Genomic DNA, 14,285 nt, shown 5'->3' on the forward strand with positions numbered 1-14,285 from the left:
TGATTCTTCATTGTGGGCGTCCGAGCGAGCGATGGTTGGGGGTGTTGTGGTTGATACATGCATTGTAGTTTCTTGGGTATTTTCAGGTATTCAGATGGTTGTGTTAGAGGATGTGACAGATCAAAGGTGGGGGTTTGGGGTGAGGAGGGGGTGGGACTTGAGTAAAATCTCCACCGCTTGCTCAATGATAATTGGTGATGAAAAAGAGGTTAGCCTATTTTTGCGTTTAGCTTTAAAGGTGGGAATTAGAGAGTGAACTTTTTTTATAGGTAGTAGTAGATTGCAGAGGTTTGTAGACCAGTGAAGGGAGAAGTTGTAGGTCAAGGTGGTTGTCAAGGGATATGCGGGATGAGAAGATATGAAGGCCTTATTTTGTGGTGAATATGAAGATGTGGGTGAGTGTTGTGTATTTGCAGGGTCTTGAGGTGCATAGTGAGTAGTACCCGTAAAAGAGGTCATTACCACTAGAATAAGGTGAGCAGTTCTAGACTGAGGGGTAACACAGCAGGAGGAGATGCAACAGCTTTATGAACAAGGGCAGTAGGGACAGCATGAGGGGTAATGGCTGTAGAATATTATTCATTCTTTTTATGTTCTCAGTTCTAAGCAGGAAGGTGATTCATGTAGCAGCCATTTTTATCATCTCACCCGCTAGCAATTATTCTCTTGTTTATTTTTCCATTTCTTTTTCCACAGTGTTTTGTCCCATCCTGTTTCACATGGTATGAGAGAACTACTGTTATTTGTTTGATATTGCATGTCTTCTCTAACCCTAAGAGAACCCCATAGTGTGCCAGGAGCTACCGAATCATCCCCTACATCAGAAATGGCTCAATACCAGTCGGTAAGCATGAAATTTACCGAATTTCGGTTTACCGACCGGTAATGGGCCACCTACATCGGGCCCATAGTTCTTAATAAAACCACTGGCTATTCCCTAAGGTGGGCCCAAGTGCACTTCCCTGAATTTACCAAGATTCTGGTGGGTCAATGTTGTAAAGCCTTTTTAGTTTGTCTAGATTAGACTTCTGGTGACGGCAGAATCTTAGAATCCTTCCAACAGATTACTGGAGGGACTAAGGAAGCCTTAACGGCTGAGCATAAAAAACGGTTTTAACGCCAGGTGTACGAAAGCACATAAGCAATTGATGTATGCCATTCAGAGCTAGGGTTACCTTACGTAGCTGACCTAATTAAAATCCAGCCAATTCTCCTGTGGCGTAAGATCTGGGCCTCAGAGAAAACTACCCTTAATAGGGACAACATAAGAGATTGTGTTAAATTACATCGGGTGTCTAACATACCTTGGCTGAAATATATTGAAGATTTTATGAACGCCCTTGGACACCCAGAATATTATGATGAACCAGGTTCCATAGCAGCTGCTCCTAGAAAAGATCTTAAACGAGAATGCATGATCCTTATGGAGTCAAATATTTTTCTACAGAAATATTGAGACCGACTGTACAGAACAACCAAATGACACTGACCACATATGAGATACAGCCCTACTGGCAAAACATGGATGCTACTCAGGATAGATTTGTTTTAACTTGTTTTAGGCTTGGTATTTTTCATTGATTAACAAGTTTTCCGGTAACTAACGATTGGTCAACCTCACTTTGTAAATGTCCTTGTGATGAATTGTCGCAGCAAACAGCATTTCACATTTTGCTTGTTTATACATTTTATGAAGTACAGAGAAAGATGTGGATACTGCCGATTTTTAAAGCTGTGTGGTCTTAGGCAATGTCGCCCAGCATTTATATCCTTTCAGATAACGAATATGTTATGCAGTCTGTGGCAATTTTTTTTAAAGAATGTTATTAGATTCAGAAAAACCGTTAGTTTATGAAATGTTATTGATGCAATTTAAATTGTACATCATGATGAGTTTTAACCAGTTGCTACTGAAATGTTTTTAACTTTTTATGTTAATTGCCTATTTAATTGTTTTTTGATACATAATTGTTTTTTGTCTGTAAAGATCATTTGTTAGCATTTGCTTTTGTGATTTCCTTTGTAGAAATCGAATAAAGCTTATTGAATTGAGTCTATCAATGAAATTTACAACTTTGGCATGTGAACACAAACTCGCACTTGGTCACGAGCAACGAGACAATATCACATTATTGTAATGTTCATATAATATGTCTGCAATTTACCTCGTTTATCATGGGTTTTTAAGATGTGTGATCAATGATTTTTTGCTTAATGTAAGTACCATAAGATCTTGATGATGGTGAAGGTTCTGCCAAGAAAGAAACCAGCATGGATAACCTTGCTTATTTTCTCAAATTATCTTGTAGAGTTTACTGTTTCCCTGTGTCTGCTTGGACTCTGTTGAATGCTGTACAGAGGCCCTGCCTCCTGCCTTAATAAACAGAGCTTACCTGGTACCCTGTAGGCAGGTGGTTCCCCTGCTGTATTATGCAAATGATTCTCTTGTCGTGGCCTATGCAAACTAATTCACTGTTCTTTATTGTGTGCAGTACTCCTTTACTGAGCACAGGAGCAGGACTCCCAAGCTGTGGCCGACCCATTATTCCTGCAGTGGGTCTCTAATGACTCTTTTTCTCTCTGATGTCACACAGGTGTTTACGTAGAAGAGGCGGACCCTACAAAACAGACCCTGCCTCAGACCTGACCCGTTGGCGCCTAAGATATGAGGAGGGTCGCCAGACGTGGAGTTATGAGTCAGAGTGGGGCACAGAAAGAGATCAGACCGGACTGGAGGCACACTCCTTGGGACTGGACACGGTACGTGACTGAAGCAGCTACAGAAACATGCAAAGGAGGAGGCGTGAGAAATCTAGGAGAGAACAGTATAGGGAGAGGAAACGATGGGAGACCTGAAAGACTGAGCGAGAGTGCAAAGGATTCATATTGTAGAGGAAAAGGCAGAAGACTGTGGGTACAGGTGGAATCCGCTATAGCTTTGGTGGCGTCAGTATGTTAGTCTTTGTTGGCACACCCCCTCCCCCCACTCCCAACAAATATTTTTAGGTCTTATATGTACTGTCTCTTTGAGACCTTTTTGTTTCTTTCAGTGGGCTTAGAGACCACCGATTGCTTACCATTGGTTGGCTTCATTATCACTTTCATTTGCTGCTTCTTTTTGGTCAGCTCCTGTAGGCTTCCTTCCTCTTTGTGTGTTTGTCCCTCTCCTGGAGCATGGACTTATTACTTGTGTCCTTCCACTGTTCCTTTTTTAGGCGCTACTTTTTCTTAGTGTCTAAGCATTCTGAGTGCTTGTTGGGTCCCGGCTAGACTGCGCATGCGCAATCTCGAAGAGGCATGTTGTTTCTGCAGGCTTCAGCCCGCCCATAGACTTACCATTAGCTCACTCCATTTTCTTCTTTTTTTTTTTCAAAAACCTTTATTGAGAAAAATCATGGCAGAAACAGTACATCGTGCAATAGCGCAGTGCAATATCTAAAACAGAAAGCAGGTCAAGCGCTCCATTATACATAGGTGTCAACTGTCAACACAGTAGATTAACATGAAGAGGATGTCATAACTCCATCACAACAAGGACCCTCCCCCATGGGAAAACACAGATTGAGAGTGGTCAGCAATGAAGGGCTAAGGAGAAATGTGCAGAAGCACACACAGCAGGGGGAAGAGGCAGTCACTGACCAGCACCGGCTGCCGCCGCGGACCCAGGGCTGGCATGGAGCGCGGGAGAGGTAGCGCCACTAGGGTGAGAACGGGAAAGGAAGTAGGCAATCAAAGGGCCCCAGATGTCAACCGGTCGGGACCTAGCAGGCATCAAATCCCAGAACTCCGATAGGAGAGTCTGACACCGAGAGCCATCCTCCAGCCAAATCTCAACCTTGGGAGCTGGCCTGCGACTCCAACACATGGCCACCCTACGCCTAGCAAGGACCAGCAGCATCGCAATCAGGCGGAGAGAGGCATCAAGGCAGAACTTAACAAACCCGAGAAGGCACAGAGGTGATGTCAGAAATGGTAGAACACACCGCCCTCCAAAACTCCAAGACCCTCGGGCAAAGCCAATTAAGATGAGCGAAATCCGCCGTGGGAGAGGCACAACGCACACAATTATCTCCGGGAGAGAGCCGAGCCTGTGAAGCTGCACCGGGGTACAGTAAAGCCTATGCAAGTACTTGAAATGGATCAAACTAAGCCGGTAATTTGGTGACAACCTCTTCGTCTTATTACAACAATCGAGCAGGTCCGCTGGTGAGATGTCGGTGCCAAGATCCGCACCCCATGCCTCCCGAGCACGATCAGAGGAGATGGGGGCGGATACTAGAGTGAGGGCATATAGTTTGGTGACTAATTTGTGTTGGGACGAGGATGAGATCCAGAGCCGGCATGTTGGCTGGGGGTTGGGGGAAAGTGGAGTGCAGCTTCCGGCACGTGGCACGCAGCTGATCAAATAGGAGCGTGTCCTGTGGCCCGATGCGTCAGGGAGTGTAAAGAAGATGTTCTCGGGATAGAGGTCCGCCACGGTCATCAGGCCCAAGCGCGCTGCACCTCTGGACATGCTAGAGGTCTGAAGAGAGGGAAAATCCAGGTGGTTAACTATGAGAAAGGACTTAGCAGAGAGCAAGGGGATGCTGGACAGCCGACGCAGGCCAGACCGGGCCCATCGAAGCGTCCCGACCGTGTCGACCTCGGGCTGAGGACGCACCGCGGGCGCAAACAAAGCTGTGGACAGAGGCCAGGGAGCAGCTATATCCGTCTCAACGGCGACATGAGGCTGATAGGGGGAAGGGTGGATCCAAAAATGCAGGAAGCTGGCCTCAGCGCACAGGGCATACAGCTTGAAGTCAGGCGCGCCCATTCCGCCGGCGGACATGGGTAAAGTAAGGATATCGTAAGCTACTCTTGGTTGTTTATCCGCCCAAACAAATGAGATAATTAGGGAGCGTAATTTGCGGAAAAAATGAGCGGTGAGGGGGATAGAAATATTTAAAAACAAGTAGAGAAATTTCGGAAGGACAACCATTTTGGCGATTGCGATGCGGCCCGCCAATGACAGCGGGAGGCGGCTCCACGATGGGATTCTGGATTCCAGCCACTCTACCGCACAGACAAAATTCGATCTCCCAATTCATGCAGATCCCTACTAAGCCAGATGCCCAAATAGCGCGTGGGGCCGGAGGCCCATACAAATGGAAAGTCGAGTGAGAATGGCACAGTGGTGTTGGTCAGTGGGAAAAGGACCGACTTACTCCAGTTTACCTGGATACCCGACAGCCCACCAAACCGAATAATCTCACAGACAAGAGGGCTAAGGTTTTCTTGGAGATGATGAACGTAAAGCATAATGTCGTCCGCATACATTGAGACAAGCAAAGAACAGGACGAGAAACCAATACCCCTGTGGTTATGGTGTTGTCGTAACCTGGCGGCCAGGGGCTCCATCGCTATAGCAAAAGGCATGGGCGATAACGGACACCTTTACGCGTGCCGCGAGCGATAGCGATAGAGTCTGAGACTTGGCTGATGATGCGGAGGCGTGCCGAGGGGTTGGTATAGAGCAGCCTGACATTGCGCAGGAAGTGGTCACTGAAGCCCATGCGCGGCAAGATGTAAAATAAGAAGGGCCACTCCAGCGTGTCAAACGCCTTTGTGGCGTCCAGCAGGGCAGCCACGGCCGGTAGGTCAGGATTAATTTGATGCAATACCGAAAAAATCGTGCAGAGATTGTGGGAAGCCGCCCTTCCAGGGATAAAACCCAATTGATCGGGAAGGGCAATGGTGGGCATAAGTAAAAGAAGGCAGGAGGAAATCAACTTGTAAAAGATTTTGTTGTCTATATTTATTAGCGACGGGGCGGTAGGAGTTGCGACGGTCGGACGGCTTATCGGGTTTAAGAAGAAGGGTTAACAGCGCCTCGTGCAGGGAGGGTGGGAAGGAGCTGGTGTCAAACGAGTCATTATACATTGCAGCTAGGTGTGGTTCCAGGGGATCGGCAAATGTATTGTAGAAAGAGGCAGGCAGGCCATCCAATCCAGGGGCCTTGTCTCCGGGTAAACTATTGATGGCTGCCAATATTTCTTCCCTGGAGAAAGATTCATCCAGGAATTTACGATGGTAGTCTTCCAGCCAGACCAGCGCGATGGAATCGAAATATTGATCAAAGTCCACCCATGGCAGGGGAGTGCCAGTGGAGTAGAGCTGTGAGTAAAAGTCGAGAAAGCGAGACCTAATGTCATCCGGGGAGGTAGTCCTGTCCGGACCACCGTCACTTAAGGCCGTGACATAGGAAGCGGTGTGCGGTGGGCGAAGAAGGTTGGCGAGAGTACGCCTGGGGCAGTCTCCCTCCCCAAAATAGCACGCCTGGCCCTCCCTGCCCAAAAAGGACAGTTCGTGGGCAGCCTCGTCTGAGAATTCAGTGTGGTTCTGACGCAATTGCGCCAGTTTCTCGGGACAGGGACTCGCCGCCTGGGTGGCATCCAGGTCCCTGATTTCCTCCTCCAGCTTCGCCAAAGTGGCACGAATAGAGCGAAGGACGCCTGCCTGCTTAGAAATACACTCGCCACGAATGATGGCCTTAAACCCCTCCCATTGGGTGGAGGCAGACTCCACGAGCCCTCATTGAGATCAAAGTAATTAGTGATCGCGGTCTGAATGTCCGCACAGAAGACGGAGTCCCGGAGGGCGATCGGGGGAAGGCGCCAAGTAAAGGCCCGCCGCGGGGTATGAGGAGGGCGAAGACGGATCTGGACAGGCACGTGGTCAGAAAAGGTGTGAGCCATGTGCCTCACGTCGGAAAGCCAGGACAGAACATCCGGGGAGGTCAGCCAAAAATCTATACGCGACCAACAGCCCCGCGTGCCAGTGAAGCAGGTGCCCTCCCGCGCATCAGGATGGAATGGCGCCAAACGTCGTATAGAGCATTATCAGTTAGAATAGATGAAAGAGCTATGGCAGCGCGTGGATAAAAAGAATGGGAGCCCGACCGATCCAGAGTCTCAGATAGGGTAACATTAAAGTCCCTGCCCCAAATGATCACCGCAGGGCCGCAAGAGGAGCTGAGGTGCCAAACATGGTTAAAGAAGTCAGCGTCGTCACAATTGGGGCCATAGACCCAGGCAATCGTAACCAGTTGTGCCAGCAATAAGCCATGAAGAATTACATATCTGCCCTCAGGGTCAAGGATCACCCTGTCAGTCTGCCAGGGAAGGCCCCGCCTTATCAGAATAGAGACACCCCTGGCATACGAGGAGTAAGTGGCAGAATGGGACTCCCCCAGTACCTGGATTGGAGTTAGTCCCCGGCAGCAGGTGTGTCTCCTGAAGGAGACATAAGTCAACTTTGTGGCATTGCAAATGGGAATGGATCAAGCGGGCTTTGCGATGGTCATTCAAGACCCGGATATTCCAGGACCAGCATACTAGATCAACCATAAGGAGACAATAGTGGAAGCGATACTATGCGGTTCAAACAGCGAGCTCTGTAGAGTAGCGCAGCGAACATATGGAATAGGAGGGAAGAAAGGCAGTGGCCAGCGACCCAGACGAGGGGGGAGACAGACACCCCGGGCCCTCACACAGGAGAGGTAAGCACGTGTGACAGTGGAGGAGAGGTGTGCAAACTACTAAAGGACAGGTAGGGCCTAAAGCGCAAATCCCTGCAAGAGGCTATGAGGGCCCAAGTCCGGACAACCCACAAGGGAGGATGCATATTGAGGGGGGAAGGGACCTGAAGAGCAACAGGTTGACCAACAAACCAAGCACAGTGAGCAGGAGCAGGGCAAGTCAAGGAGCACAAAAAGACATATTATACGAAGTTAAGGGCAAGTGAACAAAGCAAGCACGTTACAGTGTCAATGGTAAAAGATGCAAATACAGTGTGACGTAGCAACACGGCGGCAAACTGAAGCCGCCACCACCTCAATAGAGGAGCAAAAGATCCGCAACACCCCACACCACCCCCACCTCATTCCTGCACAAAAACCACAGACCAAAAAACCCCAAGGAACCCAGCCACCCCACACCCACTCCAACCCCCCAACCAGGCTGAGAATACAAGCCACCCCACCCCAGGGACCCAGAACTTGGAGGGAGTTATAAAACATCATGAGTGGGAATCATACCAGTGGGGGAATGGCAGGACTCGGCGGACACCCCTGCAATAGAGAAGGGTGGCCAAGCTCAGGTTAGATAGCGACATCAAATACAGATAACATGCTGATCACAAGACATAGTCTGCACAGTCAGTCAGTGTCACTGAAGCGGCTAGCCCCATCCTATGTGGACTAAGGAGAGGAGGAACGAGATTCTCCACTGTTCTCTTTAGCAGAAGCCAGGGCCTCCCTCAGGTCGGAAAAGATGAAGGTGCCAAGCTAGAATAGAATGGCGGCGTCAACAACAAATCTCATGTGAAACAAGAAAAACCATATGCCGCACAGTTAGTCATTGTCACTTAGGTGGTCTGCAGGTTCGAGCGAAGACCTAAAGGAGGGTAAAAGAATAACAATAGTGTCTGCACAGTTAGTCGTTATCACTGAGGCGGCCAGCCCTGTCTAGCTGAGAAGGTGAGGAGCGAGCACACTTGTCCAGTTTTTAGCAAATGCCAGAGCCTCTCTAGGATCGGGGAAGACCAATGTTTTTGTGCCCTGCCGGACTCTGAGTTTCGCCAGGTAGGCCAGGGAGTAGGAGACCTCGTGCTTCTGAAGAATGCACTTTGCAGGGAGGAATTCTCGCCGGGCAGCTTGGGCTGTGAGGGTGTAGTCCGGATAAAAGGAGAGAACGTTACCCTGATGATTGATTGCTCCCTGTCGCGCGCAGCTCGAAGAATAGCATTGCGGTCCCGGAAATTTAAGATCTTGGCGATGAAGGGGCGTGGAGGCAGCCCGGGGCCGGGACGAGGACCAAGGGAACGATGGGCACGTTCCACAATAAAGACAGGGGAAAGAACGTCACCGAAGAGTTCCTTGATCAGTTCTCCATCTTCGAAATGTTGGTGGATTCCGGAAGTCCGGTGACGCGGAGGTTACTGCGACGGGAGCAGGCCTCCAAGTCCTCATTCTTATCCCGTATAAGCACCAAGACTTTGTCCATTTGGAGTAGCTTCTGCCGATCTTGAGTGGCAGCATCTTCAACGTCCGACACTCTGGATTCGACGTGGAGAATCTGGTTGTCATGGGAATCGACGCGGGCCTTCACCGTGTCCAGACGGGCTGAGAGTTGGTCAAGCTGGGCAGCTATGCCCGTCACAGTTGATTTGATGCCCAAAATGATAGCCTTGAGGTCGTCCTCACTGTTAGAGGGGGCCTCCATGGTAGCGGCGGAGTCAGCGGTTCTGGAGGAAAGCGTGCAGGGGACGAGATGGATGTCAAATTAGGATATTGGAGGTAGGCAACCCATTTCTCAAGGCTCGCAATCTATGTCCCGTTAGGAGGGGCAGGTGCAGCAGAGCAGCACACACACCCAGCCGCAAGACCAGGCCGCGACAGGCACACGCCAATGGTCCAGGCAGGGTGCGCCTAAAGCTAGAGAGACTGCAGCATAGCAGGTTGATGCAGAGAGAGCACGTCACTTCAGGCTGAAAGCAGAGAGGACACCAAAAGAGCCCACAGGCTACCAAGAGGGACAGTCAATTATCCAGCGGGGACCAGCACCACAGGACCGATGGCCACAGAGCTTGACTAGTGGCAGAGTAGGAGGGGGGCACAGGGGACCACACTGCGCGCCACACGAGTCCAAGGCTATGTTGCTGAAGCCGCCATAGTGGGGATATGTGCAGTGGGGAAATATCACCAGATGTATGAAGGCGCCGAAGCACCGCCACAGTAGGTGGATGCAGAGGCGGACTCGAAGAGCAGACCTCAGGGCTGAAGAAGGTCCGGTCCGCGTCAGAGGAGAGCAAGCCCAAGGTAGTATGCAGCAGCGGCTGGGGTCCAAGGCCTGGCACGTCCAAGGAGCGGGGATAGAGACAGTCGCCAGAGACCGTGGCGATGCAGTGATGGCGTGTTGGGCAGCAGGAGGAGGCAGAGGGATGAGTGCGGGCTCAGGGCACCCCGCACAACTCAGCGGGAAGGAGGCTGGGAGCATGCACCAATCTTGGGCAATCGCACCGGGGAGACGCGGGGGGCCCGCCGCCCCCGTCACCAGGCTGGGGCAGTCAGAGCGGGCGCCAGGAGGAGGGGAAGTGGCGCCGGTATCGTGAAAGGCCCGGGCCGGTGGTACGGCTTGCGGGCCGGGCCCCCAGTCCCGCCGCGTATGGCTTCAGCAACAGCTCCACTCACCGGACAAAGCATTTCGGGATCCTCCGCAAACCTTCAGGCGACTCGTAGCCCCAGGGGACCCAGCCAGACAGCAGGGGAAGTAGGGCCGGGCCTCGCCGGCAGCGAGGTATGGGCCCAGCACTGCGATCGAGCTGCGGATCTCAGCCCTCATGAATCGCTGGGAATCAGGAGCAGCACAGGTTGATGCCTCAGGTAAAGACTCATCTGGAAAAGGTTGCAAGCAGTATAAATGCCGTCATCTACAGGATTATGTCGGATATTTTAGCTTGGCCGGCAGAGCCCACTTAGAGTGTGGCCATCTTGCAGCCGGTCAAGCCACGCCCTCTCAGCTCACTCCATCTTCGCTCTCATATCCTCTGTCCACGGCATGCATGCGTCATGCCTCTTCTGTTTAGGCCTCCCCCAGAGCATAGACCAAGAACTTGTGTTCATCCGCTGCTCCTGTTTTAGAAGCTACTTAGTGTTTGAGAACTTGACATGAGTGCTCATGTTTTCATTTGCTCCCTCTCCTCCCACCTGCCCCATCTCTAATGATTTTTTTCCCTCCCCAGCTCATGCTGTAATGTGTGTCTCTCTTTATCCCCCTCCTCACCCACCACTCTTGCTTGTATTTCTGTGTCCCCCCCACACGTTCCTGGACAGGAAACCCAAGACAAAGTTAGTTTTTTCTTTTAATGCCTGCTAGTGCTCGTAAATTAAAGGGCATCATTGTAGACAAGCTGCTGCTTGGTTTAGCAGAAGGAATTCAATAACTTTGTACCTGCATGCTACAGAAGAAGAGCAAATGAACTGCCACTGGCTCACTAAGTAAATACAGAGGATTCAGCAAGCCTTCTTTATTAACCATGTCCTCATCCCCCAGAGACTCCCTTGAAACTTCAAAGGGATGATAAATCCAACCACCTAAAGCAGGAGTCACCACAAGACTCAAGCGCTCCTGCAGGGGAGGCAGAAACAGCTCATGGATGCCATTCATTCTGTTTTTGCCAATTTCAGGGGTGGGGTGAGTGGACAGAAAAGAGAAGCAAGATCGTCTCACTGCCCATGAAGGTTACTCCCTCAGGACTGAAGTAGATATGCTGTTTCCCGCAATCTAAAGCAAACACATGGAGATGATGGACCGAGCGCTGAAACTTTTTAGACACTCACCCCCAGTAACAGATCTGGGTTGAATGCATCCTCGTTCTTTAGCCCTCTTCACCACCCAAGTTCAGACCAAGCCATATGCAAATCAGTCTTGACCCTGTTCCTCTTTGCCTCCTTGCTCCCACCCTCCAGTTGTCTAGGTTGGCTTCTTGTTCCCAACGTCCCCCCTCCCGTTGACAGTGTAGTCTCCTTGCTTCCACACTTTCCCCTCCCAAAATCCCTTTTGGCTCCTCCTTCCCAACCATCTTCCTCACGTTGTTGGAGTTGCCACCTTGCTGCCACTCTCCCTACCAGTGTCTAAATTGCCCAGGGGCGTAGCTTCAGAAGGGGTGTTTGGGGTGTTACACGTCTAATAAATGTATTCTATAGTGAATAGTTGGGTACAGGTGCTTCGTGTCGGGTACGTGAGGTGTCTGTCGGACAAAAATACACACTTTTGTCTCTATTTTAAAGGTGCTAAAAATGGGTATCTTACAAATGATTGAGTTTTAAGTATCTGCCCTCCTCTCCCTCCCTCCTGCTCCTTAAGCCCCTCTCATGTCCTATTTCTTATATAATTTGTTATAACAAGATACCCCAGCGTGATTGTTGTGAAATCTGGAGCTCATACCCCATCCTTACTGACCAAGCTACGCCCCTAATGCTGCCTCCTTACTCACACCCTCCCACCTCCTACCTCCTGTTGTCTGTGTTGGCTTCTTACTATCGTCTGACCCCCAGTTTTCTGTGTTGCCTTATTGCTCCCAACCCCTCCCTCTTGTTATGCGTGTTACACCCCTCTTTCCTCTCGCTGTACGTGTTGCCGCCCCCAGAACCTACTGTCCTTCCTATTGTGTATTGCCCCCACCTGTCCATAACAAAAAACGCGCTATGGTTTGTAGAAGGCAGGCGGTGCCATATCATTTTTTTTCCTCTCCCTGCCCTCCTTTCGTTGTCTGCGAAAGCCCTTTAACCTGCCCATCCTCTCTCCGCTGTCCATATTGCCTTCCCCACAGGCGCTAAGCAAGCACCGCATTCCTGCTGTCCGAATAAACGCACAGCACACAGGGGGAGGAGAAATGAAAAGAGGGATGGTGGTGTAGAGGCCTTGACGCAGGAATGTACTGGTTAAAAAGAATGGGAGGGTGAGCCTAGGGAGAGGGGCGGAGAGATGCAAGAGGAGCCTGAACGTTTTGTGTTGTGGGAGGGGTGTGGGTGTGGTGGAATATGGCCCAGGGAGATTAAGTGGCGGCACTGAAAACAAAGCTTCATTTAACTTTATTTAAACAAAATAAAAAAGAGATGCAACCTTGGAGGGGTGGTGGGTGCGAAATACTAACCCTTCTCTTCCAAAACAACCATAGATTCCAGACCAGTCCCTGGCCACATGCTCCTCTGCAAGCATCCAACGTGAACAAATAAAGGAAAGCTTAAAGTGAAAGCGGGGCCTTTAATAAAGACTTGATGTTTTCAAAAGAGAAAATGGCCTCCATTGTTTAAGTGAAAAGAACTATTGATGGACAGAATGCAGAACAATGTCATACATTCACCCCAGTACAGAGATCTGGGCCTAATCGTTTTTTTGCTCACCATGTCATTCCAGTTTGGACCCAGCCTTATGCAAATCAGTCTTGACCCTGCGCCCAATGGGAACAGTCCAGCCCGAACTGCCAGACCAGGTCCTCCCTGGACAGGAAACAAGCATCCTACGACCGTTGTTTGGGTTTCACCCCTCTTCAGCCAGCATAGTTGATTCCAGTAGCATGGAGAGCACGGAACTCACGTCTGAGAATGCCCGTCCCACTCTGGGTGACAATTGCAAAAAGAACTATTGATGGACGGAATGCAGAACAGTGTCATACATTCACCCCAGTACAGAGATCCTAGCCTAAATCCATCGTTCTTTTGCTCACCATGCCATTCCAGTTTGGACCCAGCCATATGCAAATGAGTCTTGACCCTGCGCCCAATGGGAACAATCCAGCCCGAACTGCCAGGCCAGGTCCTCCCTGGACTGGAAACAAGCATCCTAGGACCGGTTTGGGGGTTTCACCCCTCTTCAGCCTGGATAGCTTGATTCCAGTGGCATGGAGAGCACGGGACTCGCGTCTGAGCACACCCCTCCCACTCGGGGTTACAATTGCAAAAAGAACTGTTGATGGACAGAATGCAGAACAATGTCATACGTTCACCCCAGTATGGAGATCTGGGCCTAAATCCATCGTTTTTTTTGCTCATCATGCCATTCAAATGTTGTGTGTATTGTTTGAGTGAAAGTGCAGCATGTTGCGCTTTAAAGAAATTAAGACTTTCTGTTTTAAAATTTTAAAATAAAGGAATGGCGCTCCCACTATATTTAAAGAGAAAGCAGGACATGCAAGCGTTAGCATCTATAAAGAGCAGTTCTTCATAATTACGAGGAGAATAACAAGGAGAGGGAGCAAGCGTGGACATAAGTGACTTCCTGAGCCTGAAAAAGCCTAAATGAAAAAAAGAGTGCTCCGAGAGTAATAAATAACATGATGGGTAATACCACATGTAAGAGGGACAGTCCTCATAGGAGGTTACAAAAGAAAAAAAGGAGGGACTAGTGACCATATTAACCAATGAAAAGCAGGTATTTATAAAGCACAGTAAAAGGAGCCAATTAGAAAGATGGGTGTTGCTTAATGCCCAAATGCTTAATACAGCATATCTCGAAGAGACAGAGCAAGTGTTGCCTAGGCGAGACCTATAAATAAGGTGCAAAGGTGCAGACACCACTGGTTGCATCATATGGCTTCCCCCCGGGGTATCTAGGGGTCTAAAGTTGTTCTATGCCACAGAAATAGAAAGTGGGCGACTCTGCCATCCAACTTTCTTGAAAAAAAAATTAAACTGGTGGGAAAGTTCTCTGATCTCTTCTGCAACATTGACCCCTCTGCTCCCAGAG

The 14,285-nt window shown here is 49.8% G+C and overlaps 1 protein-coding gene across 5 annotated transcripts in view; it reads left to right on the plus strand.

Moving 5' to 3' along the window:
- LOC144823165 (lanosterol synthase-like) overlaps positions 1 to 14,285 on the plus strand; it is a 171,868-nt gene that overhangs the window by 13,760 nt on the left and 143,823 nt on the right. For all 5 annotated transcript variants that reach the window (XM_078681444.1, XM_078681441.1, XM_078681442.1 and 2 more), the window contains exon 2: positions 2,595 to 2,760. In XM_078681444.1, the coding sequence (XP_078537570.1) occupies positions 2,595 to 2,760 (166 nt within the window). The remainder of the gene's footprint in view (positions 1 to 2,594; positions 2,761 to 14,285) is intronic.

The sequence above is a fragment of the Lissotriton helveticus genome, chromosome 3_1 (assembly GCF_964261635.1).
Source record: "Lissotriton helveticus chromosome 3_1, aLisHel1.1, whole genome shotgun sequence".
NCBI classification, from domain to species: Eukaryota; Metazoa; Chordata; class Amphibia; order Caudata; family Salamandridae; genus Lissotriton; species Lissotriton helveticus.